The sequence below is a fragment of the Schistocerca serialis genome, chromosome 3, assembly GCF_023864345.2.
Source record: "Schistocerca serialis cubense isolate TAMUIC-IGC-003099 chromosome 3, iqSchSeri2.2, whole genome shotgun sequence".
In the NCBI taxonomy this organism is placed as follows: domain Eukaryota; kingdom Metazoa; phylum Arthropoda; class Insecta; order Orthoptera; family Acrididae; genus Schistocerca; species Schistocerca serialis.
This window is the reverse complement of record NC_064640.1, coordinates 202111242-202138724: the sequence shown is the minus strand read 5'-3', so window position 1 is coordinate 202138724 and position 27483 is coordinate 202111242. Positions and strand designations below refer to the sequence as shown.

Here is a 27483-nt window from a genome sequence, read left to right as displayed (position 1 = left end):
GTCTCACAATACTGACACACACACACACACACACACACACACACACACACACACACACACACACACACACATCTTAAATGAATGTTTATGATCTACAAGTAGATGATTCTTCACTAACAACATCAGAAATTGATAAGCTTAACTATATTTAATCTGCAGAAATTGGTTCTGAAAGTAATCCAATGAAAAATATAACACTATACTACAAAAATGGTCTATGGAATGGAAAAAAGAACATAAATTTATATTTATTTTCATTTTATTTAAAAAAATGTTATTTATGTATGTTACACTCATTAATAAATAAAAAATGTACAATAACATGAAGCATCTTGAGAAAAATATGTACAAAATGAGAAAGATGACAGTCCATGAATTTAATGAGTTTGTAGAATGATGTTGTAAATGGAAATCTAATTTGTTTGCTGACAAAATACAGCCCCATGGGGATTCTTCACTGAGAGTTATTTAGGAATTATGTATATATAAGAATAATGGCAGTGGTGATAATGATGCACTGTATCAGTACATATCTTCTTCAGTTAAATGTCTCTTTCACTTTCTCATAAGCAGATTTTGCTGTGTCTTTTACTGAATTCAAAGCTTCCTTTCCTTTCTCCTTAACACTTGTATATATTGATCCTGCTTTATTGCTAAGTTTTCCCCAGAAGGAAGGCGCTTCAGTCACAGGATCAGATACAGAGTCTGATTCAGTTTCACTGATCTCACTGGCTCTACCACTTCCAAGTTTTGAATCACTGTTCGCTTCTGACTGGTGTGTGGTTTCGAACTCTGACAGCCTTCCATTTACTTGTTGGTCCTGATTGGATTCATGCACATAACTATTTCTCTGAACTGATTGTTGCTGTATTCTTGAGTGTTGTTGGCTTCTTTTGTGCCCCTGATGCAGATCGTCTTCAGTGTGCTGCTGATGGACCTGCTGAAGATTATTTGTGAATCCTTGATGTTGCAGCCCATCTTCTTCTTGGATTTTTTGCAGATTATTTAGTTGTTGTAGCTGTTGCACATCATCTATTTGTGAAACCTGTTGTCCATGTTGATCATCATCATTGAATCTCTGCTGTTGTGCCTGTTGTTCCAATCCAGCAATATAATCCTCCTGGTTAGTTTGTTGAAACTGTTGTAGCTGATCCAAGTCATCTGACTGTTGCACTAGTTGCAGATGCTCATCATTGTGAGTGAATCTATGTTGTTGTGAGTGTTGTTCTGTCTGTGGTAGGTACTCTTGTTGACTTGTTTGTTGGATTTGTTCTAGCTCTTGCAAGTTACCTGTTTGTAGCCCCTGTTGCACTTGCTGACTGTCATCAGGAAATCTCTGTTGTCCTGATTGCTGTTCCAGTCGAGGAAGATAATCCTGCTGGCTAGTTTGATGAAACTGTTGTAGCTGATCCAAATCATCTGACTGTTGCCCTAGTTGCAAATGCTGATCATCGTTACTGAATCTTTGTTGTTGTGACTGTTGTTCTGTCTGTGGTAGGTGCTCTTGTTGACTTGTTTGTTGGATTTGTTCTAGCTCTTGCAAGTTACCTGTTTGTAGCCCCTGTTGCACTTGCTGACTGTCATCAGGAAATCTCTGACGTCCTGATTGTTGTTCCAGTCGAGGAAGATAATCCTGCTGGCTAGTTTGATGAAACTGTTGTAGCTGATCCAAGTCATCTGACTGCTGCACTAGTTGCAAATGCTGATCATCGTTTGTGAATCTTTGTTGTTGTGACTGTTGTTCTGTCTGTGGTAGGTGCTCTTGTTGAGTTGTTTGTTGGATTTGTTCTAGCTCTTGCAAGTTACCTGTTTGTAGCCCCTGTTGCACTTGCTGACTGTCATCAGGAAATCTCTGACGTCCTGATTGTTGTTCCAGTCGAGGAAGATAATCCTGCTGGCTAGTTTGATGAAACTGTTGTAGCTGATCCAAGTCATCTGACTGCTGCACTAGTTGCAAATGCTGATCATCGTTTGTGAATCTTTGTTGTTGTGACTGTTGTTCTGTCTGTGGTAGGTACTCTTGTTGACTTGTTTGTTGGATTTGTTCTAGCTCTTGCAAATTACCTGTTTGTAGCCCCTGTTGCAGTTGCTGACTGTCATCAGTAAATCTCTGTTGTCCTGATTGTTGTTCCAGTCGAGGAAGATAATCCTGCTGGCTAGTTTGATGAAACTGTTGTAGCTGATCCAAATCATCTGACTGTTGCCCTAGTTGCAAATGCTGATCATCATTAGTGAATCTTTGTTGTTCTGACTGTTGCTCTGTCTGTGGTAGGTACTCTTGTTGACTTGTTTGTTGGATTTGTTCTAGCTCTTGCAAGTTACCTGTTTGTAGCCCCTGTTGCACTTGCTGACTGTCATCAGGAAATCTCTGTTGTCCTGATTGCTGTTCCAGTCGAGGGAGATAATCCTGCTGGCTAGTTTGATGAAACTGTTGTAGCTGATCCAAATCATCTGACTGTTGCCCTAGTTGCAAATGCTGATCATCGTTAGTGAATCTTTGTTGTTGTGACTGTTGTTCTGTCTGTGGTAGGTACTCTTGTTGAGTTGTTTGTTGGATTTGTTCTAGCTCTTGCAAGTTACCTGTTTGTAGCCCCTGTTGCACTTGCTGACTGTCATCAGGAAATCTCTGACGTCCTGATTGTTGTTCCAGTCGAGGAAGATAATCCTGCTGGCTAGTTTGATGAAACTGTTGTAGCTGATCCAAGTCATCTGACTGTTGCACTAGTTGCAAATGCTGATCGTCGTTAGTGAATCTTTGTTGTTGTGACTGTTGTTCTGTCTGTGGTAGGTACTCTTGTTGACTTGTTTGTTGGATTTGTTCTAGCTCTTGCAAGTTACCTGTTTGTAGCCCCTGTTGCACTTGCTGACTGTCATCAGGAAATCTCTGTCGCCCTGATTGTTGTTCCAGTCGAGGAAGATAATCCTGCTGGCTAGTTTGATGAAACTGTTGTAGCTGATCCAAGTCATCTGACTGTTGCACTAGTTGCAAATGCTGATCATCGTTAGTGAATCTTTGTTGTTGTGACTGTTGTTCTGTCTGTGGTAGGTACTCTTGTTGAGTTGTTTGTTGGATTTGTTCTAGCTCTTGCAAGTTACCTGTTTGTAGCCCCTGTTGCACTTGCTGACTGTCATCAGTAAATCTCTGTTGTCCTGATTGTTGTTCCAGTCGAGGAAGATAATCCTGCTGGCTAGTCTGATGAACCTGTTGCAGCTGATCCAAGTCATCTGACTGTTGCACTAGTTGCAAATGCTGATCATCATTAGTGAATATTTGTTGTTGTGACTGTTGTTCTGTCTGTGGTAGGTACTCTTGTTGACTTGTTTGCTGGATTTGTTCTAGCTCTTGCAAGTTACCTGTTTGTAGCCCCTGTTGCACTTGCTGACTGTCATCAGGAAATCTCTGTCGCCCTGATTGTTGTTCCAGTCTAGGAAGATAACCTTGCTGGCTAGTCTGATGAAATTGTTGTAGCTGGTCCAAGTCATCTGATTGTTGCACCAGTTGCAAATGCTGATCATCGTTAGTTAATCTTTGTTGTTGTGACTGTTGTTCTGTCTGTGGTAGGTACTCTTGTTGAGTTGTTTGTTGGATTTGTTCTAGCTCTTGCAAGTTACCTGTTTGTAGCCCCTGTTGTACTTGCTGACTGTCATCAGTAAATCTCTGACGTCCTGATTGTTGTTCCAGTCGAGGAAGATAATCCTGCTGGCTAGTTTGATGAAACTGTTGTAGCTGATCCAAGTCATCTGACTGTTGCACTAGTTGCAAATGCTGATCATCATTAGTGAATCTTTGTTGTTGTGACTGTTGTTCTGTCTGTGGTAGGTACTCTTGTTGACTTGTTTGTTGGATTTGTTCTAGCTCTTGCAAGTTACCTGTTTGTAGCCCCTGTTGCACTTGCTGACTGTCATCAGGAAATCTCTGTCGTCCTGATTGTTGTTCCAGTTGAGGAAGATAATCCTGCTGGCTAGTTTGATGAAACTGTTGTAGCTGATCCAAGTCATCTGACTGTTGCACTAGTTGCAAATGCTGATCATCGTTAGTGAATCTTTGTTGTTGTGACTGTTGTTCTGTCTGTGGTAGGTATTCTTGTTGACTTGTTGATTGAATTTGTTCTAGCTCTTGCAAGTTACCTGTTTGTGGCCCCTGTTGCACTTGCTGACTGTCATCAGGAAATCTCTGACGTCCTGATTGTTGTTCCAGTCGAGGAAGATAATCCTGCTGGCTAGTTTGTTGGAACTGCTGTTGTTGATCCAAATCCTCTGCCTGTTGCACTAATTGTGGATATTGATCACTGTCAGTAAATCTTTGGCTTTGCACCTCTTGTTCTATATTAGGCAGATACTCTTGTTGATTTGTCTGGTGGATCTGTTGTAACTCATTTATTTGTGGTACCTGTTGCAGTTGCTGATCATCGTCTGTAAACCTTTGTTGTTCTAGTTGAGCGGGATAACCCTGCTGGCTAGTTTGTTGATAGTGTTGTTCATCCTGATCACCATTGGTGGATCTTTGTTCATGTGTTTGTTGAGCTTCATTGTTTAAACGGTGGAGTTCCTGTGTTTCCTGAATAATATCACCACGGCGATGATTCTGGTACTCTTCGTGAAACTGTTCCGAGATTTTTCCATAGTATTGTTCACAGATGAGTAAATTTTTACTAATTTGCTGTTGTGTTTGATCAAAGTTGTATTGCTGGCTATTCTGCTGCCAGAATAAGTCATCTTCTTGGTTGCCATTATGGGATGCTTGCAGTGCTGCCATCTTCTGGTAAGTTTTGATGCATGTAGTCCTATCTGGCACTGTTCTGTAAGGTGCTGCTCCTGCAGCTGCTACCAATAGCAGCAGTGTGTAGATAATATGCAGCTCCATCTGAAAGAATAAAACATAATGATTTTTTTTTTATTTCTAACATATTACCCTATAATAATCCTTTCAGAAGTGTTAGATTTTAAAGTTTGTATGATATGGTATCCAAAAGTTCCTGCAATTTGAATGTTGTACAAAAATGGCTACGATTTCATTGGAATACCACTTGGTGTCTCCCTGTACATTATGCTCATATCAGTGTCAGAAATGTCTTTGAGCTGAGTGGTTTGGTTAGTTGTTGGTGAGCATATTTCCACTGTCATGTTTTCATGAGTTTTCAGTTTTGTGATAGCTGACTTGAAAGAACAGCACATCTGTATGAAGTTTTGTTAGAACTTGTGAAAACTACGCCGCTCTGAGCCAAGTTGGGCGGGTTGCGTCACAAACTCGCTAGGCGCTCAGCAAGCAGTGCGGCACTATGTTTTTGAATTTTTTTCCAACTGTTGCATCCTTGAGCTCCCGTTCACCAGATGCACGTCTACAGGTTACTGAGATCAAGGATCACAGTTTATTAATAATTATAGTAGTACAGAGTAATATCTCCAGTTAGAGTTACATTTTCTGCAAGTACACCAAGTCCTTTTATCCCTACATGTATTTATGTATTTTCTCATCAAGAGTAACCATTGCGCCCCCCCCCCCCCCCCCCCCCCCCCCCCCGCCCACCACCAGACACCCATGTGCGCTCGCACAAGTATATATATGTTTGTGTTTATGTGTCTGTGTCTGAAATGTTACTTCTGGCTGTGCAATGTTACTCCTGTTTTTTCGAGCTTTTTTGGCCAAAACGAAAGAAGAATCTTCTATTGTAACAAATGCTGTTTAGTTTCTGGGTCTTAGGTGTAATCCCAACGTTTATCACCAGTGGAAACCTTTGAAGGAAAGTTTGGACTGTCTTGAAGCTTCACATTTTCAATTCGTCTGGCAGGATATGTTCACACTGTCATATGTTGTTCACAAAGAATTGCACAGGTCTTGGATGGTCTGTGTATAGTTTTCCAGAATCAGAAACCTCATTTTCTACATATTTTCTAATGTGATGTCAGTTGATAGTCATCTAGAGTGATCATCATTATCACTCGATGTTTGCTCATTTTTGAAATTGTTATGCTAGTCATAAGTCTGTGTCTGACCTAAAGCATTATCTCCAAAAGTATGTTTCAACATTTGGTTTATATATATATATATATGTTGGACATGAGGAGGAAATGCCCACAGAAGTGATATACCAACATCTGTGTGCTCCACCGTGACAATAGATGACTACAGTCAGCCTTAATTATTCAGGAATGTTTGACTAAAAAGAAGAAGATAGTCGCTCCTAAGCCTTCATGCTCACCGGGCTTAGCTCTGTGTGACTTCTTCCACCTCCCAAACATGAAAATCTAATTGAAGGATGAAGATCTGATACACTGGAGAAAACTCTAGTAGAATGACAGAGGGGACTAAACATATTAATGAAGAAAGACTTCTGGGATCCATCTCAGAAGCAGCAGAGGCATTGAGATAAATATATTTGCTTCCAAGGGAACTATCTTAAAAGTAAGAAATTTTGGCAACATGTTGGAGCTTCAGCAATTTTTAAGTGTAACTCCATCTTGGGCTCAGGAGATGGAACAGCGGCCGGTTGATGAAATATGCCATTATTTTGATATTGTTTTGTTAGGCAACCAGTTTCAATACTCCAGTCATGTCATCTGCAGGCCTGTCACATGAATGACACGAGGTACCACTTGTGCATGGATAAGATGAGGCAACAATATTCATATCTGGTTCTGCAGAGGTCTGAACTTCATGAGTATGTGTGCCCTTCACACATGTGACAGTAGCTGTCAATAGTTGTACAATGTATGTATCCAATAAATTGAACACCATCTATTACTGCATAAAAATTCTATCAAGCTGCACAGCAAACGAAAAAATAAAAATGTGTTATTTACCAAAGCAGAATCTCTACTGTGACACCGCATAATCTCTGGGAAAACTCAAGTGCAACAAAAGTTAGGACATAAAGGAATTACAGACATTGGCTGTGAGTGGGCATTAACTAAAATCATTGGGGAACGTTGATAATTTGTGTGAGGGTAGGAGTCGAACCCAGGTCTCCTGCTTTCTAAGCAAACACTCTGACCACTAAGCCATCCAGACACAGTGGCCATTCAACTGCACAGACTACCCTAGCAAAACAGTGAAAGTTGTTTCACAGCCCAAAAGAGAGTTGAGTTGCATGAGCCATGGAAAGGGCTACTCCCAGAAGCTCATCCAAACTTTTATTCAAAAAACTTCAAGTATTCACTCACATTACACAAGAAGAAACCCAAATATATAATTCCAATATTCAGATACAACACTCAAACTGGAGCACTCCAAGAAGGAAATAAGCTGTACAACAAACTACTTTGTGACATCAAAATGATCAAACATATTTCAGCATATAAAACAGCTGTTCACAACTACCTACTGCAGAAGTGTTATTAGGGTGTAACTGGGTATTTGTCAGTTTCAAATCTAAATGTGTGCATTGTTGTTGTAATAAATAGTGATAGTGGAAAATTTGTATAGATTGTGTTAAATGTGAAATAATGAAACAGGTTGCAAAACTCAACGATCTGTGCACAACTATCTCCTCAGTAAATGTTCTTACAATATAAATAAATATTTGTTAGTACAAAGAAATAGAATATCATACAACACATTTTCATCATGATGTCGTATAAATTGTACATATCTTTTAATTTTCTAATTTGTGTCTTTTGCACAAAAATCTGCAGTTGTAAACTATGGTCACAAAGATACTTCAAAAACTGTAATTTTTTAAAAAAAAAACTAGATTAACTGTTGTAAATTCATAAGCAGAGTATGATGATATAGTGATCATTTATATCTTTTGTGCAAAAAAGATGATGATGTAAGCTATGATCACATGATGCAGTAAGAATGGTAAACATACAACTGATTTTTTGCATTCTTATGATGAGTACCCATACCTGTATCTTTTTTAGATTTAATCACAATTTGAATCGAAAAAAATAAGTATATACATATATATCTGCTTATAGCTATTATTGAATGTTATATCCTGTATTTTGTGTTAGATATGAAATTTATAATCATCACATTAACTCATGTTGTCTCATCTCATCTTCTCATAAAACTGACTTATTCCATATCAGTTTATATCTATGTACAAAAATGAAGAGGATCAATAAAACATTGCAATACAATTTATTTTCCAAAAGCCACTCTGGTGACAAACATTTCTCCCAACAGGAGGGCAGTTTGTTGATGCTGTTACTGCAGAATGTCTGACTTTGTCAACAGAGCCACAACCTCACATCTGCTTGCACTGCTTCATCACTATCAAATCCTTGAAGGTGCTTCTTAAGTTTTGGAAACATGAAAATTGGACTGGGCCAAGTTGGACTGTATGGAGGATGGTCAATTGGCAGTGAACCCAAGGCATCAGATTGTTGCAGATGTTGCAGTGTTTGTCTGTGGTCTGGCGTTACTATGCTGAAAGAGAGGGTGCTCCATGTGCAGGAAAACTCTTCAAAATCATGCTTTTGGGACCATTCATTAATTACAATAAATGTTCCTTGATTTTTTTCTTTTTTTTCAGATATCATTTTAACAAAAGATAAAATTATACAATATTTTCTTACTCTACACATTTTATAAAAACAGTCTTAATCGGTGAGGCAGTTTTGTTTTTCTAGGTATTCCCTTACTATATAGAAGCAGTGCTCGACCAAGTAATCCTTTGCAATTGATTTGAACTTGCTTAAGTCCATTATTATTTGTGTCAATTTGGGTAGTGCATTGTACAATTTGGTGCCAGGGTGGAGTATGCCTTTCTGTAATAGTTTTGTGTTTTTCTGTTGTAGATTTACATCATTTATGTGTCTTGTGTGGTAGCTATGTACAAATTCATTACTGGTGGGGCTTGGACTGCCGCTATTTAGTTTTTCTTTTATAATAATTACATTTTCAAGCATATAAATACGTGGAAGTGGTATTATTTTATTTTTCCTAAATAGTAGCTAGCATGGTGCCACACAAGTTGCAACTTGTGTCAGCAAAGCAGGAAAATTGACAAAGTAATATGCGTGACACGTAACACCTCGACCGATATTGAAAACAGAATAAAAAATTCTGAGGCACTGCTTGTCAGCATACCCTCATATACATGAGTTTGCCAAAACACTTGATTACAGCAAATGCACTGTTGTTTACCAATGACAGGAGCATTTCAATAAAATGATGCACTGATGATGACCTATCGGCAGAAAGTCTCTGAAAGAATGAATAGGTGGGAAAATGAATTACAGATAATGCTTTGCTTATAAAGGAAGAAAAAATGGTATGAATGAATTTAAGTAATATAAGAAGAAAACTTAGAGATGGCATGAGAGTTTTAGTATTGTATAAGCCCCTCCATAAAATTTGTAGGCTTAGGGTTGGTTGAACAACTGAGATAGGAACAGCATCTAGAATTTCCAAATAAAAAACTAGTTAAATGTTGTTAAGTACTAAAAAGGCTTTGGGACTTCTGCAGCACTGAATCATTGTTGTGTACCTATGATGCATTTATGAACAGCTTACCTAGATGTGGTGTGATATTCTGGGCAAACACGAGTATGACAAAACATACTTCCAAACTTCAAAAAAGTGCTATTAGAATTATGGCAGGAGTTCCCCACAGAGAGCCATGAAGGGAAATCTTTAAAGAATTTGAAATAATGACACTTCATGGTTTATACGTTTCTAAATGTGTTTGTGTTCTGAAATCTCTCAGGAATTTTCGACATTGAACAGTCAGGCTCATAGCTACGGCACAAGAAAGAGAGATGATTTTGACTGACACACACACACACACACACACACACACACACACACACACACTCACTCACTCACTCACTCACACACACACACACACACACACACACACACACACACACACACACACACACACACAAAGCCCTTTACCAAAACAGTTTACCTTAAATACCCAAGATACTTTTTAGTGTTTTGCAGTTACAATAAAGGTATGTGTGTGTGTGTGTGGGGGGGGGGGGGGGGGGCGCATGCTGCAAATTTTGAGCTGCCATTCACCTCGATGATGATGTTTGTGGAGACAACCAGTGACCTAATGCACCAAAAATGTGATTCACCCACTGAGCCGACATCTTTCCATTGATCGACAGTAGAATCCCGATGGTCCCGTGCCCACTACAATCATAACTGATGATGTCTTGGGATAAAATGTAAACACATAGGGGTGGTCTGCTGTGGAGCTCCATGTTCAACAATTTACAGTGAATGGTGTGCTCCAAAATACTTGTGCATGCACCACAATTGTGCTCTTTCAGCAGAAATGCCACAAATCACCATTTATCCTACTTTATAGAGCAGACAAATCTCCGAACACCATGTTCTGTGAAGAGTCATGTATGTTCAACTACTGGTAATCTCACTGTCCTTTTGCCTCTTTCCATAGAAGCTAACAGCAGTAGCACACAAACATCTGACAAGCTTCACAGTTTTCAAGGTACTCATTCACAGGCTGTGCGTAATAATAATCTGCTCTGTGTCAAAGCTGCATATCTCAATGGATTTCTCCATTTGCAGTGTGTATCTTCCCTAGGGTGATCCCCCATCCATATCTGCTCCTGTTATATACTTTTGTTACTATGTCACATGCCTGCAATGCCACCCGATGGCATCCAACTTCATGGTAGGCAGTGGTCATAATGTTTTGGCTAATCAGTGTTTTGTACACATGATGGAGATGTACTGAGATGTATTTGCATATGATATAATTGTAGCAACTTACGTTTGCCAAAACTGGTCAACAAATCTTTAATGATAATGAACCATCTTGGCTGTTGAAGTTTATACTTCTGTATTACACATTACTCTAGATTGCCCCCACACTTGAACAATGTTGAACATACATAATTAATCAACCACTCAATGAAACACATGATGAGCAGTAATATATTTGTTTGGGTTTATTTTATGTACATATTACAACAACAAAACTGCAGATGTATGCCAAAGCACCAGAGAAGATGCACCTGAGAACTCTAGGAGAAAACATCTGGTAGTTGTAGATTTAGATTTTCTTAGTCTATTCTGGCCTTCACAGTCCATGCAGCAGATATATATAGAGGGTTGTGGATGATTGGCAAAGAGATTATTCTAAGGATACCACCTTGAGTGAAACACTGTTTTGTCTCATTCAACTTTTAGCCATGTATGTTTTGCTGTAGTTGCACCATTAGCAGTGAGTTCATTACATTTATTGCAGATGATAAGTTACATAAAAAGGGCCCATCAGTCACATACGGGTATGGTTATAGTCATCAAAATTCATGGATAATTTGTATAAAATATGCTCTTTTGCTCTACATGAAGCTGTTTGCATGGATTTCAGTCTTGACTGAACCCCTGCTAGGTGAATTTTCCTCTACAGTATAAAAACTCTATACATACAACCACACTAGCAGCTAAGATACCTGCTTGGTAAACTATTTACAAGGGAACTTCTTCAGCTCAAATGGTTAAAAGTGGATAAAAATTATTTTAAAATACAGAGACAGATCTGATGTACCACTCATTAATGTCATTGATCTGTAAAACACTGCATTTGTGTACCATCATTGTCTGAAAGTTTACAAATCTTTACAGAGTTCAGAAGCTCAGTTCACTGTACCATACAGTAGGGTGTTATGACCAGAGATCCACAAGAGCCCTGAATTAGATGTTATTTAGCAAAAAGTTAAACATATGATGCCTGTAAGGTTACATAGCTACCAATAGCAGTCATTGTGTCATTTCTTATTCATCACAAGTGCAAATGTGGATTTTTTGGTGATTAAAACACAGCTGAATGAAACAGCATGTACACATGACAAGGGCAACATGTGACAGTGCTGCATCATTTCCAGCGTATTCATGCTGCAGTAGTTCAGTACCAAAAATGAAAATGAGATTGTGAAGTCAAGATGAAACAAACAACAACCACATCTAAACCTACCAGCCGTCTTCTTCTAGAATTATCAGATGCATCTTCTCAGGTGCTTTGGCTGATATTTGCAATTTTGCTTTCCAGATATTTATCACAATCTGTTCCATACTCCTGTGTTTTATTCACCTAATTGAAACTCCACATTTGCATTTAAATGACAAATAAGGGAAGAATGTATAACAACTCAGCACCTGGGAAATTGTGTGAATACTGCATGTGTTCAAATGTGAGTGAAATCTTATGGGACTTAACTGCTAAAGGCATCAGTCCCTAAGCTTACACTACTTAACCTAAATTATCCTAAGGACGGACACACACACACCCATGCCCGAGGGAGGACTCGAACCTCCGCTGGGACCAGCCGCTCAGGCCACGACTGCAGTGCTTTAGACCGCTCAGCTAATCCCGCATGGCTACTGCACGTGTTAACATACACTAACAAGCTAAAACTTTATGGCTACCTGCTTAATAGCATATTGGGCCATTTTTGTAATGCAATATAGACTATCACCAATTCTGCATATCATCAAATCTGCAGTTCATTGGTATATTTGTGGAGCTATGTGGAAAAAGGTGTCAATGCACACTAATATAAGTCCTGCAAATAAATGGCCACTGCTTTCTGTATGTGGTGATGGTGTTCAATAGCAACTCAGATGGGAACTGTCGGATTTACCTCAGGCGAATTTGGTGGCCAAGACATTAACTTGGTTTCACTAGCATTCTCCTCGGACCACTGTAGCATCATTTTGTCTTCAAGACATGGATAATTATACTACTGGAAGATGGCAGCATTGTCAGGGAAGACTTCGAGCAGGAAGTGATGCCAGTGATCCACAGCTGACATAGTGTCTTTGGTTTATACCACAGGTCCCATGCAAGCACAGGTGAATGTCTATCATAGAATAGTAGTGCTTCCACCAGCCTTGGTCCATGGTGTGTTGTAGATTTAAGTGTCCATTGGTCTGGATGACGGTGTTTGTGGATACGACCATCAACCGTTTTTTAGGAAAATGTGATTCATCTGATGAGCCGACACATTTCTAGTGGTACACAGTCCATTCTCTATAATCCCGAGCCCACTTCAATCATAATTAACGACGTCGTCGGGCCAAGGTGTGAAAATGCAGGGATCGTCTCCGCTGGAGCCCCTTGCTTGACAATGTGCACTGAATGGTGTGCTCCGAAAGACGTATGAGTCCACTGGCACTGTGTCTTTCGCCAGAGGTGCCACAGATCGCCATCTATTTTAATTTACGGAGCAGACATGCCTCCAAAGCCCACGTTCTGTGAAAAGTCGTGGATGTCCAACCACTTAGCATGTAATGGTAGTTTCACTGCCCTTCAACCATTTTCCACAGATGCTCACGACAGTAGCATGTGAACATTCGACCAGCTTCGTCGTTTTCGAGGTATTCGTTCATGGGCTCTGCGTAATAATAATCTGACCTTTGTCAAATCTATCTCAGTGGATATGACTACGAAGTCTTTCACGATGGAGTCCTTGCAGCACTTAGCCTACAGCAGCACTTAGCAGGAAGACAGGGGAGCTACTGAAGAACTCTGGCCTCCCAGAAGAACTAGTCAAGAATCTACGACCAAGAGCACCAAGGCCACACAGGTTATATGGTCTACCCAAAGTCCATAAGGATGGGGTCCCGTTGAGACCTATTGTTAGTGCTATTGGGTCTCCTACATATCAGTTGGCAAAATACTTAACCAAATTATTAGCACCGATAGTCGGCCACTGTAGCCATCATATTAATAACTCAAAAAGGTTTGTTGACATCATAAAGCAGATGAGGATAGGTCCGAATGACATCATGATCAGCCTAGATGTGGTCTCTTTGTTTACAAAGGTACCAGTGGAAGATACGTTAAAACTGTTGGCTGCTCATTTCTCTCCTGAAATACTGAAGTTATTTCGACACACTTTGACGACCACCTATTTCTTGTATGGTGGAAAATATTATGAAATAACTGACGGAACAGCCATGGGTTCACCACTGTCACCAGCCATAGCTAACTTCTTCATGGAGGATTTCGAAGAACGAGCGTTGAACAGTGCTCCCTTACGTCCATCCTGCTTCTTCAGGTATGTTGACGATACATTTTTAATCTGGCCACATGGCAATGAGGCACTGCAGCAGTTTGTTGATCATTTGAATGGTGTACATCAGAACATACGATTTACAGTGGAGGTGGAGAAAGATGGGAAGTTACCCTTCTTAGATGTGCTGGTGGAGCGAAAATCAGATGGACGTCTCGGACATTCTGTGTACAGAAAACCGACGCATACAGATTTATATCTAAACGCGCGTAGTTTTCACCACCCAGCTCAGAAGAGAGCTACGCTGAATACCTTGGTACACAGAGCAAGGACTATTTCGGACAAGGATCATCTCGGCTCCGAGATTAACCATCTGACGACGGTATTCAGAAAAAATGGATATTTCGATCGTTATATCAGATCTACTCTGGCGGAGAAACCTAGGAAGGTCGCTGTTCGAACAGATGAAGAGGACCAATACATCGCGCGGCTACCATTTGCGGTGCAACGACCAGCAAGATCGGCAGAGTCCTGAGCCGGTAGGGAATCAGACCAGTCTTCCGGCCACCCAGGAAGATTAAGGAGATGTTGCGACCCGCGAAAGACAATCTCGGCCTCAGAGTACCGGGAATTTACAGCATTCCTTGCGAGTGTGGCAAAAATTATGTGGGCCAATCTATAAGAATTGTTGCCGATCGCTGTGTGGAACATCTGCGTGGCCTGAAAAACAGGTATCTAGACAAATCAGCGGTGGTTGAGCACAATTTGTTAAATAAACATAAGATTTTATTCGATGAAACAAGAGTACTTGCTCACGCTTCAAACTATTGGGACTCTGTCATCAGGGAAGCAGTTGAAATTAGACTCTGTGAAAATAATTTCAACAGAGACTCCGGTTATACACTCAGCAATGCATGGAAGCGCGCAATTGATAAAGAAAGAGCGCAGAGGGAGACTTCTCACATTCCTCGCAGTTATCCGCCTGTTGCAATGGATGGCGCTACAAGCAACGCTGGATAAAGCGCGCAAACCTCGGTACGCGCCGTTTTCACCGTGACGTCATCCAGCCGTCCACTGCTTATAAAAGCAGAAGCCTCACCGGTCCACGACGTCTTCAGCAAGGTCCTGGAATCTATCCTCACCCGATGCATCCACCAGCATCTCCGCCAGCACCGCCTCCTTCCCGTTACCCAGTGTGGCTTTCGGCCGTCCTTCTCTTCCGACGACCTTCTCCTTCACCTCACTCATCTCCTTTCCGAACAGCTTAATTCCCGTCGCTCCGCAATCTTCCTCTCCCTGGACCTCGAACGTACCTATGACCGCGTATGGCATTCCGGTCTCCTCTTCAAGCTCCAAACCTTCGCCCTTCCCATTAACTACGTCCGTCTGATCGGCTCCTTTCTCTCCCGCCGTCCTTCCTATGTCACCATCCATAGCACAGATTCCTACACCTTTTTCCCCTCCGCCGGTGTGCCCCAAGGCTCCATCCTCTCCCCCCTTCTGTACCTTTTGTACACGGCGGACATGCCGCCGCCGTCACCCCCCGTCCACCTTCTCCAGTTTGCCGATGACACCGCCTTCCTTGCCCTTACCCCCACCCTGCAGCGCTCCCAACACCTTCTCCAATCCCATCTTGACCGGTTCACCGCTTGGTGCGACCAGTGGTTGCTCAAGGTCAATCCCTCCAAAACCCAGGCGATCATTGTAGGCAAAACCACCCCTTCCTTCCGCCTCCTTGATTTCTACATCACCATCTATGGCCGTCCTATCGCCGTCACTCCCACCCTTAAGTACCTTGGCGTCACCCTCGACTGTCGCCTCTCCTGGACTCCCCACCTCCGGACAATCCAAGCCAAGGCACGCTCCCGACTCAGTCTCCTCAAGCTCCTCTCCGGCTGTACATGGGGTCTGGACCCCTCCACCATCCTCCACACCTATAAATCCCTCATCCGCCCTATCCTTTGTTATGCCCATCCGGCTTGGATCTCCGCCCCCCCTACCTTTTATAAATCCCTCCAAATCCTTGAACGCTATGCTCTCCGCCTCGCCTATCGCATCCGTCTCCCCTCCCCTACGCGGATCCTGTACGATCTCATCCCCTTCCCCCACCTCCTCCTTTTCCTAGAAAGGATACGGATCGTGTACACCTCCCATAAACTCGATCCTCCTCACCCGCTCATATCCCCGATCCTCTCTCACCCCCGCCCGCTGCCGCGCCTGTATTCCCTCTTTCCACCCGGTCTCCATCTCTCCACCCTCCTTACCCTCTCCCAAGGTGGCTTCCGCCAGCTCCCCCTCCCTGATGATGTCCTCCTCCCCTCCATCTACCCCTCCTATCAACTTTGACCCTGCCCCACCCCCCACTTCCAGTGTCCTTTCCTTTAGGCACCCTCCCTCCCTTCTCTTCCCTTCCCTTCTCTTTCCTTTTCCCCCGTCCCCTCCCTCCACCCCTCTTCCACCGGGCTTCCCCTCCCCCTTCCTCCCTCCCCCTATCTCCCCTGCCCGTGGCGTCTCTGCTCTCCCCTCTCGCTCTCCCACTCCCCTTCCTCCTCCTCCTCTCTTGGCAGGTCCCCGGACTCGCACACGCATAGTGAACATTGGCGCGCCGGAGATCGTCGCCATCAGTGTCTCGTGTGTGTGCTTCGTTTTGTGTTTCGCGTTCTTTCGCAGATACAACTCCACTGTTCACATGTGCCATCGCCGTCCTCCGTGTTTTGTGCGCCGTGTCAACAAGTGTTAGTGTTTTTATCGTCCAGCGTGAACGGCTTCATGTTTATTGTTTTTTGTATCTCCATTTTTTGCCCGCCGTTTTTTTTGTATTATCTGTATCACCTCTATGTCGTGTTATTGTTCCACTTAAGGCTGAAGAGCAGCGTAATATGCTGCTGACAGCCCGCCTGTATAGGTGATTAAAATTACAATAAAGGACAGTAGCGAGCCAGTGGGTGTGTTGGACCTTCCATCGACCTACGGACCCCCTTGAAGATGTCTCCCGCAGTCGGAGACGAAACGTTGGGAATTGATACAAAATTCATCAACCGACCACGGCATAACAGCCCGGACAATTATAATGGACATCCTCAATACTGCCTCTGTCAACTGCCTCTTTCAGGTGAGTTACGTTTTACTGGGATTACATCAGCTTACCTTGCAGTTAGGTGGCCGGCCGCAGTGGCCGAGTGGTTCAAGGCGCTTCAGTGCGGAACCGCGCGACTGCTACGGTCGCTGGTTCGAATCCTGCCTCGGGTATGGATGCGTGTGACGTACTTAGGTTAGTTAGGTTTAAGTAGTTCTAAGTTCTAGGGGACTGATGACCTCAGATGTTAAGTCCCATAGTGCTCAGAGCCATTTGAACCATTTTTTTTTTCAGCTAGGTTCATAAGCCATTGCATTGCACGTCGTTCTTGACACAAACACACTTAAGTATTTTGCCGCGCGGGCTTAGCCGAGCTGTCTAGGGTGCTGCAGTCATGGACTGTGCGGCTGGTCCATGCGGAGGTTTGATTCCTCCCTCGGGCATGGGTGTGTGTGTTTGTCTTTAGGATAATTTAGGTTAAGTAGTGTGTACGCTTAGGGAATGATGACCTTAGCAGTTAAGTCCCATAAAATTTCACACACATTTTTTAAAAAACTTAAATTTTTTACGGTTGTTACTGTATCCGGTGATAAGCACAAATTGTGTAATAGAACATGATTTGATGTTTCAGCATATTGGTGGGCAGTACATTCAACTTATTTGTACTGAGGGTCAACTGCTTGACCCTGAACAGGTGTCGATCCTCTGAAACCTTGCTTCAGTTCTCTGGCGTTGTCATGTTTTTGTATAAAGTAGCATCATCCTCGAACACTCCCACAGAGCTTCCAACATTATGAACCAGATAATTCAAAGCGAGAACAGTTTTAGCCCTATAGTACTCCCTTGCGGTGCGCCCGAAAGTTACTCTCACATCCGACAATTTCTCCTAGGAGTTGTCTCTGCTAGGAAAGCTTGTTCGATGTATCTTCTTCCTGTCTGGGTATTCTGGGTTAGGTTGCTCCTGCTTATTCCACGTGCATAATGAAAAGAATGTGGCGTCTGACGCCAGCTTTGCGCTATTGAGATAGTATTCTGCATACAATGGCCCACCACTCGTCGGAACGTCGGTCCTTAACGAAGCAAAAGGCGCTTTGCTGCAATTTTCTTTTACTGAAAGTTGTACGAATTTTAATGAGCTAGAAACCCATGATTTCCACACCCGATGCACCGAAGGTCTTGCATGTAATTTTCCGTCAGTGCTTCGGCCGTGGAAGGGTAATTTGTGATGGATTTATTACTAGTTATGGATACTGCGTGGGTTTCAGCTCTCGCAAAATTTGCCATAAAACTGTATTACTGTTCCTTCTCCCACGAGGAAGAAAGGGCAATTTCACAGACAGGAGTAATAAAATTTACGGCTGCAGATCAAAATAAAACGTAATGTATTTCAAGCAGTGAAGCTGAAAAGAAAAATGCAACTACATATAACTTTAATTAATGAATCATTAGCCATATACTGTAACCTGTTGTAGACTTAGGAGAGAGGAATCAGTTGTAACTACAGAGAAAAGTAAACAAATAAATTCGAATTTTTTTTCCATCTATAAACCGAGTGCCTTGAAAGTGCCTGCTAATATCTAAAATGCTGTTTTTGCGTGCCTCTTTAAACAACACAGGCCAAGGCAAAGTGGTTCCTTAACTTCCACGTAGGTTGCTTCCTTCTAGTGAGTACTCAGCCATTCACTCACTCCCCAAATTTCCTAGATACACTAGAAAATGTGCCTAAGAAGCAATATTAGAGTTTACTTGCTGGCGCAAAAAAGCACATATTAGTCATCTCCAGGGAACCTCGATAATGGCCTCAGTTTGGTGACGAACAGAGGCCATAAGTCCTTCAGGCATGTTATATCCAGCTAAAGCTACTGACTGAGGATTGCATTCCTTAGAGGTGCTAAATTCTTGAGATGTTTCATCCGCTGTTCCAAATAGTCCCATGCATTTTCTATGGGACTGAAATCCGCTGCTTTAACGGGGCAATAGACGTGCGGCCCTGTGAACAGAAGATGTAGAAAAAAAGGAGAACGCTTGATCACCGAGAATGTTGAAATGAATCCAAGTCTGTGTTGAATGTGACCTGAATGAATAGGCCTAAGTCTTATCCGGAAAACATGAGAGAACTACTCCGGCTTGATCAACTACACACCTGCACGTAGCGTCAGTGCACTAGGGTCCTTGCAGCATTTCGAAAACTACTCCAGTCAGCTACCAACCGGCATCTGCGAAGTACCCGACTCAAAATGTCGACTGCATGCGGTTGCCTTCGCGATCCTCGCTTGGAAACTGACATCACTAACGACAGTAGTTCCTGCAGGGTTAGAAATGACAAGGAGTGACGGTCCCTGTCTGTGATGCAGCATTCCCTCAAGGTGGGAAGGGGGAGGGTGGTGGGGGTCATGACAACCACAAAATTTTTTTTACTAGAAGCGTTTATATTTTTATATACAAAATGAGTTTAAAAATATTTTTTTCGAAAAATTTTATTTATTCCTCTACATTAGTGTTAACAACTTCAAAATATTCCCCATTATATATTATTCACTTCCACCAACGTTTCTTTCAATCGCCGAAAGACTTCTGGAACTCGATCTCTGGGATAGCTTTTAGCTCTCTCCGTGACGCGTTTTTAATCTCATCTGTACTCGTAATACGACGACCCTTAAAGATTTTCTTTATTGTTGCAAACAGAAAAATGTCAAATGGGGCCATGCCTGGCGAGTATAGATGCTGGGGCATCATTACGGTATAGCTTCTGGCAAAAACTCACGGACAACGGAGTGTGATCACATGCATTATCGTGGTGCAAAAAGCGTGATTTGTTCGTCACAAATCTGGTTGTAAGAGCGTTGAACTTGAGAGGGTACTCCTTATCGATCGTTCGCGCTTGTGGCAAGAAATCGTGATGCACTACCCTGTTAATATCGAAGAACACTGTCTTCATAACCTTTAGGTTTGATCGCACTCGTCGAGCTTTCTCCGTCCTTGGCGACCTAGAATGTCTTTCCACTGGGACCACTGAATCTTGGTATCGACGTTACATCCGTACATCTGCCTTTTATCAACTGTTATGAAATGTTTCGTTAGTTCTGCAACATTGTTATCACATAGCGACTCCTGAGGAACTTACGTTCGCCCCTTTTTTGGTTTTTAATTTAACAATTTTGGAACAAATTTTGCTGTCACAAGTTATATCACCAAAACAAGCAGTTCAATTTGTAAAGTTATTTTCTCGGCTTCTTTACATTTCTCTGGTTCATACAGGCTCGCGTCAATCGTGCGGGTCTATCCCTCTTGGTACGACTGCAATTAGGATTCCGATTGTTGGAGGCATACTTCAATAAAAAAAATAGATCGTCTGCGTGTTTTCGCAACAAGAAAGTAAGATATTGCGTTATTTTATATTATGTTGTTTAAATGAACAACGATTTTATTTTCTTATCGAAACAGGTGTAATAATTACAACAGAACTCCCTTTTTCTTTATTTATTTTCAAGGTATGCTGTTTATTGTCTTCAAAAAAATGTTCAAATGTGTGTGAATACCTAAGGGACCAAACTGCTTAGGTCATCGGTCCCTAGACTTATACACTACTTAAACGAACCTCTGCTAAGAACAACACACACACACCCACGCCTGAGGGAGGACTCGAACCTCCGGGGGAAGTTTATTGGGTGAGAAATAACAGCTGTTACTAGCATGCGGGTTATTATTTTTTTAAATTTTATCATTCACCTGCACAATCATGTGTGCATTAATTCTGAGCTAAGAAATGTTAGTGAAAATACATTTTCACTTTAAAAAGTATGTACTGCAAGTACGATATTGTTGCTTTTGCTTCTCAGGTGCCAACTGGTAAAAGTGTTTTCTTCCAAAGTGAAATACTTAATATCTTGAACGAACGTCAGACGTCCGTGATTTGTCTGAAAACGACAATGCTCATGTTGATGATCCATTACTACTGCTGGTGAGTGATGTAAAAGAAGAAAGCAGCCATAAAGGAAATTGTGTCGAAAGCAGTAATGAATACGAAAAATTTCTTGCTGTGCCAAAATTTTCGTCGCTGAAACTATCCCATTGTGGGTGTTTACAACAATGTGTAATACCAGAAGAGTTTCCATGAAGTGAATTCTCAGCCTTCTAAATCGACGACACAGCGGTGGTGTTTATGGAGACAGAAGAATTTTGACGAGAAGAGTTTGCTCTCCACAGATGCTTCCAATACTGAGGTGAAATACATGTTAATTTATTCTACGATTTTTAAAATATTTTTGCGTCAATCACATATTGGGAATATCGTACATTTCTTTCAGGTTCCAGTGATATAGAAAAACACTATGTATTACTGTTTCTCATTATTTCTCTGAAGATTTCGTTACTTTTGCATCAGAGCTGACAAACATGTATTCAATAGAAAAAATGGTAAATCGTTACTTACGAACCATGTTGAACTTAAGCATTTTTTTGGTTTAGATTTAATAATGAACATGGTCCGAGAATCACTCCTGCCCGTTTCCGTACAATGGAAAGACAGAAATCGGGTTCTAATGGTATGGCTATGTTCTGAAATTCACACAGAACACAAAGACGGAATGCTGGACCGAAAAGGAAGAAAATCTATATTTAGCTAGCAAGTCCTTCTGCTTACGTAGATATAATCTGTCAGCGGGCGGGGTGATCATCTGTCATGAACAAATGGAGTGTTACCTTACTTGATTTAGGACAAGGAAATGGATTTTGAAGGTCACTCTCCATTTTCTCGACTTAGCTGCAGTGAGCAGCTGGATGGAATACAGAATAGCCACGAAACGAAATAATGCTGAACAGAAAGGTTTAAGGACCTGATGAAATTTCGACTGGAAATGGCAACTCCCACGAGTAAATGACCTGAGGTACACGAACCAGAGGATGGAACTGAGCCTGAGGGATGTAAACTGGAATCCTGCTGCCCATACTTCTTGCGACGACAAGGGGTTCGACGGTTATGATCATCTCCCATTCTTTGACGATCAAACTTCTCCGCGTACGTGTAGATTAACTCGATGTAATAGCCGAACGGAAATTCATACCGAAAAACGGCATGTATATTTATGTCTTTTGAGGCACAACAGCTATTTCAAGCAGTTTCACACACAGAGGTAACAGGCTCATGGTCTGTTGGATTATTGTTAGTGATTTTTCAGTGGTTGTTTTCCAATGTTTTAAGTAACTCTTTAAATTTATATTCTAGTTTACGTCTGAATGAATAAAAATGTTTAATACAGTTTCACACACATAAGTAATGATATCTTTGTCTGCTTCACTATTACTGATAATTTCTCAGCGATTGCTAACCTATGACTTTCATTAATTATTTTAATTTATATTCTATTCTATGTTTAAATGATAATGAAGTATATAATTGTATGAGGACGTGATAAATATGGATCTGATCTTTCAATCACAGTCCTACGTACTTGACAAGCATACAGCATGTGTTTTATAAATAAACCATAACCCGCAACAGCGTGTGAGTCCATTTCTCATAACCTTAACTGAAAAAGATTTTTTTGTAATTATCCTGGCCTAACTGTACTCTGTAAGTCAAATTAAAACAAAAAATCAGGGCTGAACGGGGTCTACCAGCATCATCTGCAACTTCTCTGGCTGTGATTCGCCAATTGTTCGTAATCATTTCTTTCACTTTTCCACGATTTCATAGTTGACCGATGTCCTGGGGAGTCCAGGGCTCTCGTCATGTTCGACGTCTTCACGGCCATCTTCGAAACGCTTATACCTCTCGTAAACACTTGTTTTACTCGTAAAACACTCATCAGAAGCAATATTTAACCTTTCTAAAACTTCTCTGTTGATCCATTGTGGATACGGGACAGCGGCTGGTCAAATATTTACCAAGTAAAATCGCCAAACAGCCGTGCGTTTTGACAAGTTATTTTATTGAGACAACCAGTTTCGGGATCTCAATAATGCCATCTTCAGGCCCCACATGCATGTCATATATAGACAATCAGGTACTTGCATACTGGAGACATCACTATCTGGATACCGTGAATTCGTTATTCGAGTGTTTTCTTCGAAGGTTTGATAATGACTCATTGTTGTTGTCAAGTTAAGAGGGGGCGAAGTCAGCGGTAAAAACACAGTGACCTGTGATACCCTCCAGAACCGAACCCTGGATCCATCACTGTTTTTAAGCCTTTGGGACCACTAATATAGCCAGTCCGAACTTACAGTACTGCCTATCCTTTGAAGACATCTATCTATCGATTCTACAACTCACAAGGAATTAAAAAAATTCAGTGACACAGTTCATAGCACATAAACAAATACTGTGGCCTCTTAATTAACCAACGATCATTTCTTGTGGACACCTTGGACAGTCCGCGTTGATGTGCCAACAGATCGGCCAGTTTCATTAATGACATAGTAGTGCGTACATCCAGCCACGATAGGAATACGAAATAGCGTGCATGTCTGAAGGAAAGTTGCATCGTACTTCTTAATAACACAGACACTGCTACTCGTATTTATTCACCAGTACCAGGCCCTCGATTCTCAATAAATTTGTCATTCCTAGAGGGGAATATACGTAACGTACCAGTGCAGATTGTGACACATGGACGACGACATGGAAGTTTAGGTTTGGCCGTGATTCGTGCACGGATATCCGAAGCAGTTAAGGCGACCGCTCGCTTAAAGCGGGAAATTCGGGTTGGAAAAATTTTCATTGTCGTCATCCCAATATACAGCCGATGGTGATTGATAACCGCAATTGCGAATACATCTCCCGTACAACGACGATCGCTCCAGTTGCTGCACCTATTCCATAGAGGCGAGTGGCACATCCACTGTACTGGAGTGTCCTGGCTGAGGCTCGCTGCACTGGGGGTGACCAATGGTTTGTCCTGTGAGCTTCGCTCCTAGCTCACTTTTTCTCGACGATTAAACCGTCTCCAAAATTGTGTCACTATTTAACTCGCGTATGACGTTATAACTACCTGCATCATTTTGCTCTCTTTATGTGTGTACAAATACGCAGATTCACAGTCTAAAAAATCTGTGTTTTAGCTCTGCTTATAACTTTGATTGCCATTAAAATTCCAATTTCGATCAATAAAAGGCTGAGTGATGGTTACGGCAACTAGGTTTAGTTAGTTGGTTAATTCCACGTTCCAAAGATCGTCCCTAATCTTACTTCCTACTCTTCTCCATACGAGTATATGCTGGTCATTTAATATTACGAAATAGATCAGTGGCTTCAGCTGAATAGAAATGAACTTGTAGCTCGTTGACAGTACCCTTTATTAGAAAGACATACTTAAATGTAAGAAAAAATAAACTTCTTTGTCTTCTGTATTACACGAGCAAATCGTTTTTAAGTAAAAAATCGTTTATAGAAGAAGAAACAATATTAAATTTAAAATTAGCTTCTCTGCCCGTTGGGAATTTTATATTATTAAAATTTATATTATATTATTAAATAAATTGTAGCTCGTTGACAGTACCCTTTATTAGAAAGACATACATAAGTGTAAGAAAAAATAAACTTCTTTGTCTTCTGTATTGCACGAGCAAATAGTTTTTAATTAAAAAATCGTTTATAGAAGAAGAAACAATATTAAATTTAAAATTAGCTTCTCTGCCCGTTGGGAATTTTATATTATTAAATAAATGATAGCAAAAACTTTAATAATGAGTGAGGGGGGTGGGGGTGGGGGTGGAGATTTCTGTCTCCCAGTATTGCAACTCTGGGTTACGATTTTCGCTTATAATGTTGCACCATGCGTGAACGGCCTCGCAGCGCTTTCGACATTATACATCAAGCAATTTATATGTGGAACAGCAACAGACCTATAATACTCTCTTGCGGTGCTCCAGAACTTACTTTCACAGCCGACGATTTACACCGGCATCCAAACAGAGCGCGCTGAGTTCCGCAAGATCGCTGTTTGCGAAGTCTGTGTTAAGTCGTACAGGGGAATTTTCGCTGTGCAAAAGTGTCATAATACGCATGTATAAGACGTGTTCCATAATTGCTGGGACATAGGCCTACGGTAGATGCGGGCCTCTATCCGACGGCCCTTCGTGGAAATGCGGATGTTCTGCGCAGGGGGTATCACAAATAGTTTTACAAACTTCAGAAGCGGATTGCTCACACCAGGAACAGGAATTAAGGCGGGAAATCCAAACCTATGTCCGAAATCCTTCGTTTTTCAGTTGTTAATGAAAGAAAAGACACGACAAACAGAGGTAAAGTTTGGTTGACTCAGCTGCCAATTGTGTGGAAACGCGTTTTGACACAGCCATGCTGCTCTGAGTCCATTAAAATTCTCGTGGCCGTTAATAAAAATCTTATCTGTCTGCTAACGAAACGAAAATCCTGCCATTGTTCAGCGTTGTATTTACAACTAGCCTTTTTTTGAAGTGAGAAAGAAGCCTCCAAAGTTTTTGAAAATATCTTTAATGCACCCCATGCAACCCAATAATTCATTTGTGTAAAGTTTTAGAAGTGGCATGGATGAGAATGAGTCCGCTAACAGCCTGTGTTTCCACACTGAATCTAACGTGACCCAAGTTCTGCCAGTACTCAGAACGTAGTGCAACAGCGATGTAAATGCAAATGTATCTCTAAGAGCGATAAATCACACTTTCTTCGCATGTTACATGCTGATACATTAAGTTTGAACGTGATAATAAAGTGTTTAAATAAAAATATAACGGGCAGTCAGATGAAAACGAGACAGATGGAAAACAAGAAAGTAAACTGTTTGTTATTTGAAAAGTAATCGCCATAAATGCTATTACCTTTATCCCACTGTAAGACAAGACGGTTAATGCCCACATAGAAAAACGTTTGCGGTTGCCTACGGAACCACGATTGTACCTGTGTGCATCTCTTCGACCGAAGCAGATCGACTACCACGATGTCTTTCTTCAGAGCTCCAAAATTATGAAAATCGCGTGGGGAGATGTCGGGATTGTATGAAGGATGTGTAAGCGCTTCCCAGCGAAACTTCTACAGTGTAGTCCAATGAACTTGCCGGAAAAATACCCACCCACATGTTGCCAAAGTTGCACACATGGATACAATCGTGGTTCCGTAGGCAACCGCAAACGTTTTTCTATGAAAGCATTAACCGTCTGTCTCACAGTGGGATAAATGTAATAGCATTTATGGCTATCCTTTTCAAATAACAAACAATTTACTTCCTTTTTTTTCATCTGTCTCGTTTTCATTTGGCTGCCTGTTATAGTTTTGATAAAAACGTTAAACGAACAAAGACAGTCTCTGGTGACTACACCCGCTCCAAAACATTGGAGGAGGGGGGTTCAGTTCACCGTCCCGTCATCCAGATATAATTTATCCAACAGCGGATTGCTTGATACTCTGCAGTACCGTTGCTTGCAGAATGTAAATGAATATGCAGATGTTTAACGCCATATTCTTCACGCGGAACAAGCACAGAGGTGTTTAATCAATCATTCTTCCCGCTCTCCGTACGCGAATGAAACAAAAAAAAAAAAATGGTTCAAATGGCTCTGAGCACTATGGGACTTAACATCTATGGTCATCAGTCCCCTAGAACTTAGAACTACTTAAACCTAACTAACCTAAGGACAGCACACAACACCCAGCCATCACGAGGCAGAGAAAATCTCTGACCCCGCCGGGAATCGAACCCGGGAACCCGGGCGTGGGTGAAACGAAAAGAAGCCATAAGAAGTGGTTCTGTGGGAAGCACGCTCTATCATGCATTTTACAGTGATTTTAAGAGTAAAGAAGTAGATACAGATTTAGAAATTGTACTGGCCTCTGGACAGGAATCTAGCAGCTGTTTTATACAGAAAATCAACCCATAAGATGCCGACAAGTCCGAAGACAATTATCGATTCAGTGTCTCCAGCAGAACCTCAGTACCCATCCACAAAGCACACGAGAAGCTCTCTCAGAGCTATCCCTCTATCGATCGCCTACTGTCGGAGCACCAATACTACTTCTCAACAAAACAGAGGTGACCGTAACTCACCATTTGAGTCTGGAGATGTTCGGCGGCTGCTAATCACTTGCAGACTTGTCCGCTGGTGGCTCAGCGTCTTCTTTTATCCGACGCTTTGGTAGTTCCCTGTGATAACTCCGGACTGACCTTCGTCTATACTGAGAAGAGATGTGACGAAATCTCGCAGACGGGAGTGGGAACCTGCGCCGGGTCCCGAGCGTCATTGATCTCGATTCCTTGCGTCCGAAGTCTAAACACGGGTCATCCGTGTCACAGGCCAGAATTCCCACTCCGTCATGTATTTACTGCGGCGGAGGCTGTTATTTACCGTTGCAGCACGACTCTTACTAATTTCTTGCCTCTTTCAGTTCCGACATCGGTGCACATGTGCCGTGGAGCAACTGGATGAGACATTCGTTTAGTCGATGTGTTCGGGGGGTTTACCATTGCAGTAAGGCGAATTCTGAAGTCATC

At 41.7% G+C, this 27483-nt stretch overlaps 1 protein-coding gene across 23 annotated transcripts; it reads right to left on the bottom strand.

Moving 5' to 3' along the window:
• Positions 1–241: 241 nt before the first annotated feature.
• Positions 242–27142, bottom strand: LOC126469913 (putative uncharacterized protein DDB_G0271606). Of its 23 annotated transcripts, none has more exons than XM_050097291.1 (7): positions 27040–27142; positions 4129–4864; positions 3613–3870; positions 2581–3354; positions 2273–2322; positions 1549–1756; positions 242–1290 (listed from the first exon to the last, which is right to left on the bottom strand). In XM_050097291.1, exons 1-7 carry the CDS (start codon positions 27040–27042, stop codon positions 539–541), a joined length of 2781 nt encoding a protein of 926 aa, XP_049953248.1. In that variant the 5' UTR covers positions 27043–27142; the 3' UTR covers positions 242–538. The 23 variants fall into 23 exon arrangements, with proteins under 23 accessions (XP_049953248.1, XP_049953239.1, XP_049953247.1 ...); XM_050097282.1 differs by having other exon boundaries at positions 1549–1806; positions 2065–2530; positions 2789–3354; XM_050097290.1 differs by lacking the exon at positions 1549–1756 and adding an exon at positions 1807–2014 and having other exon boundaries at positions 2273–2530; positions 2789–3354.
• Between the last annotated feature and the right edge of the window lie 341 nt (positions 27143–27483).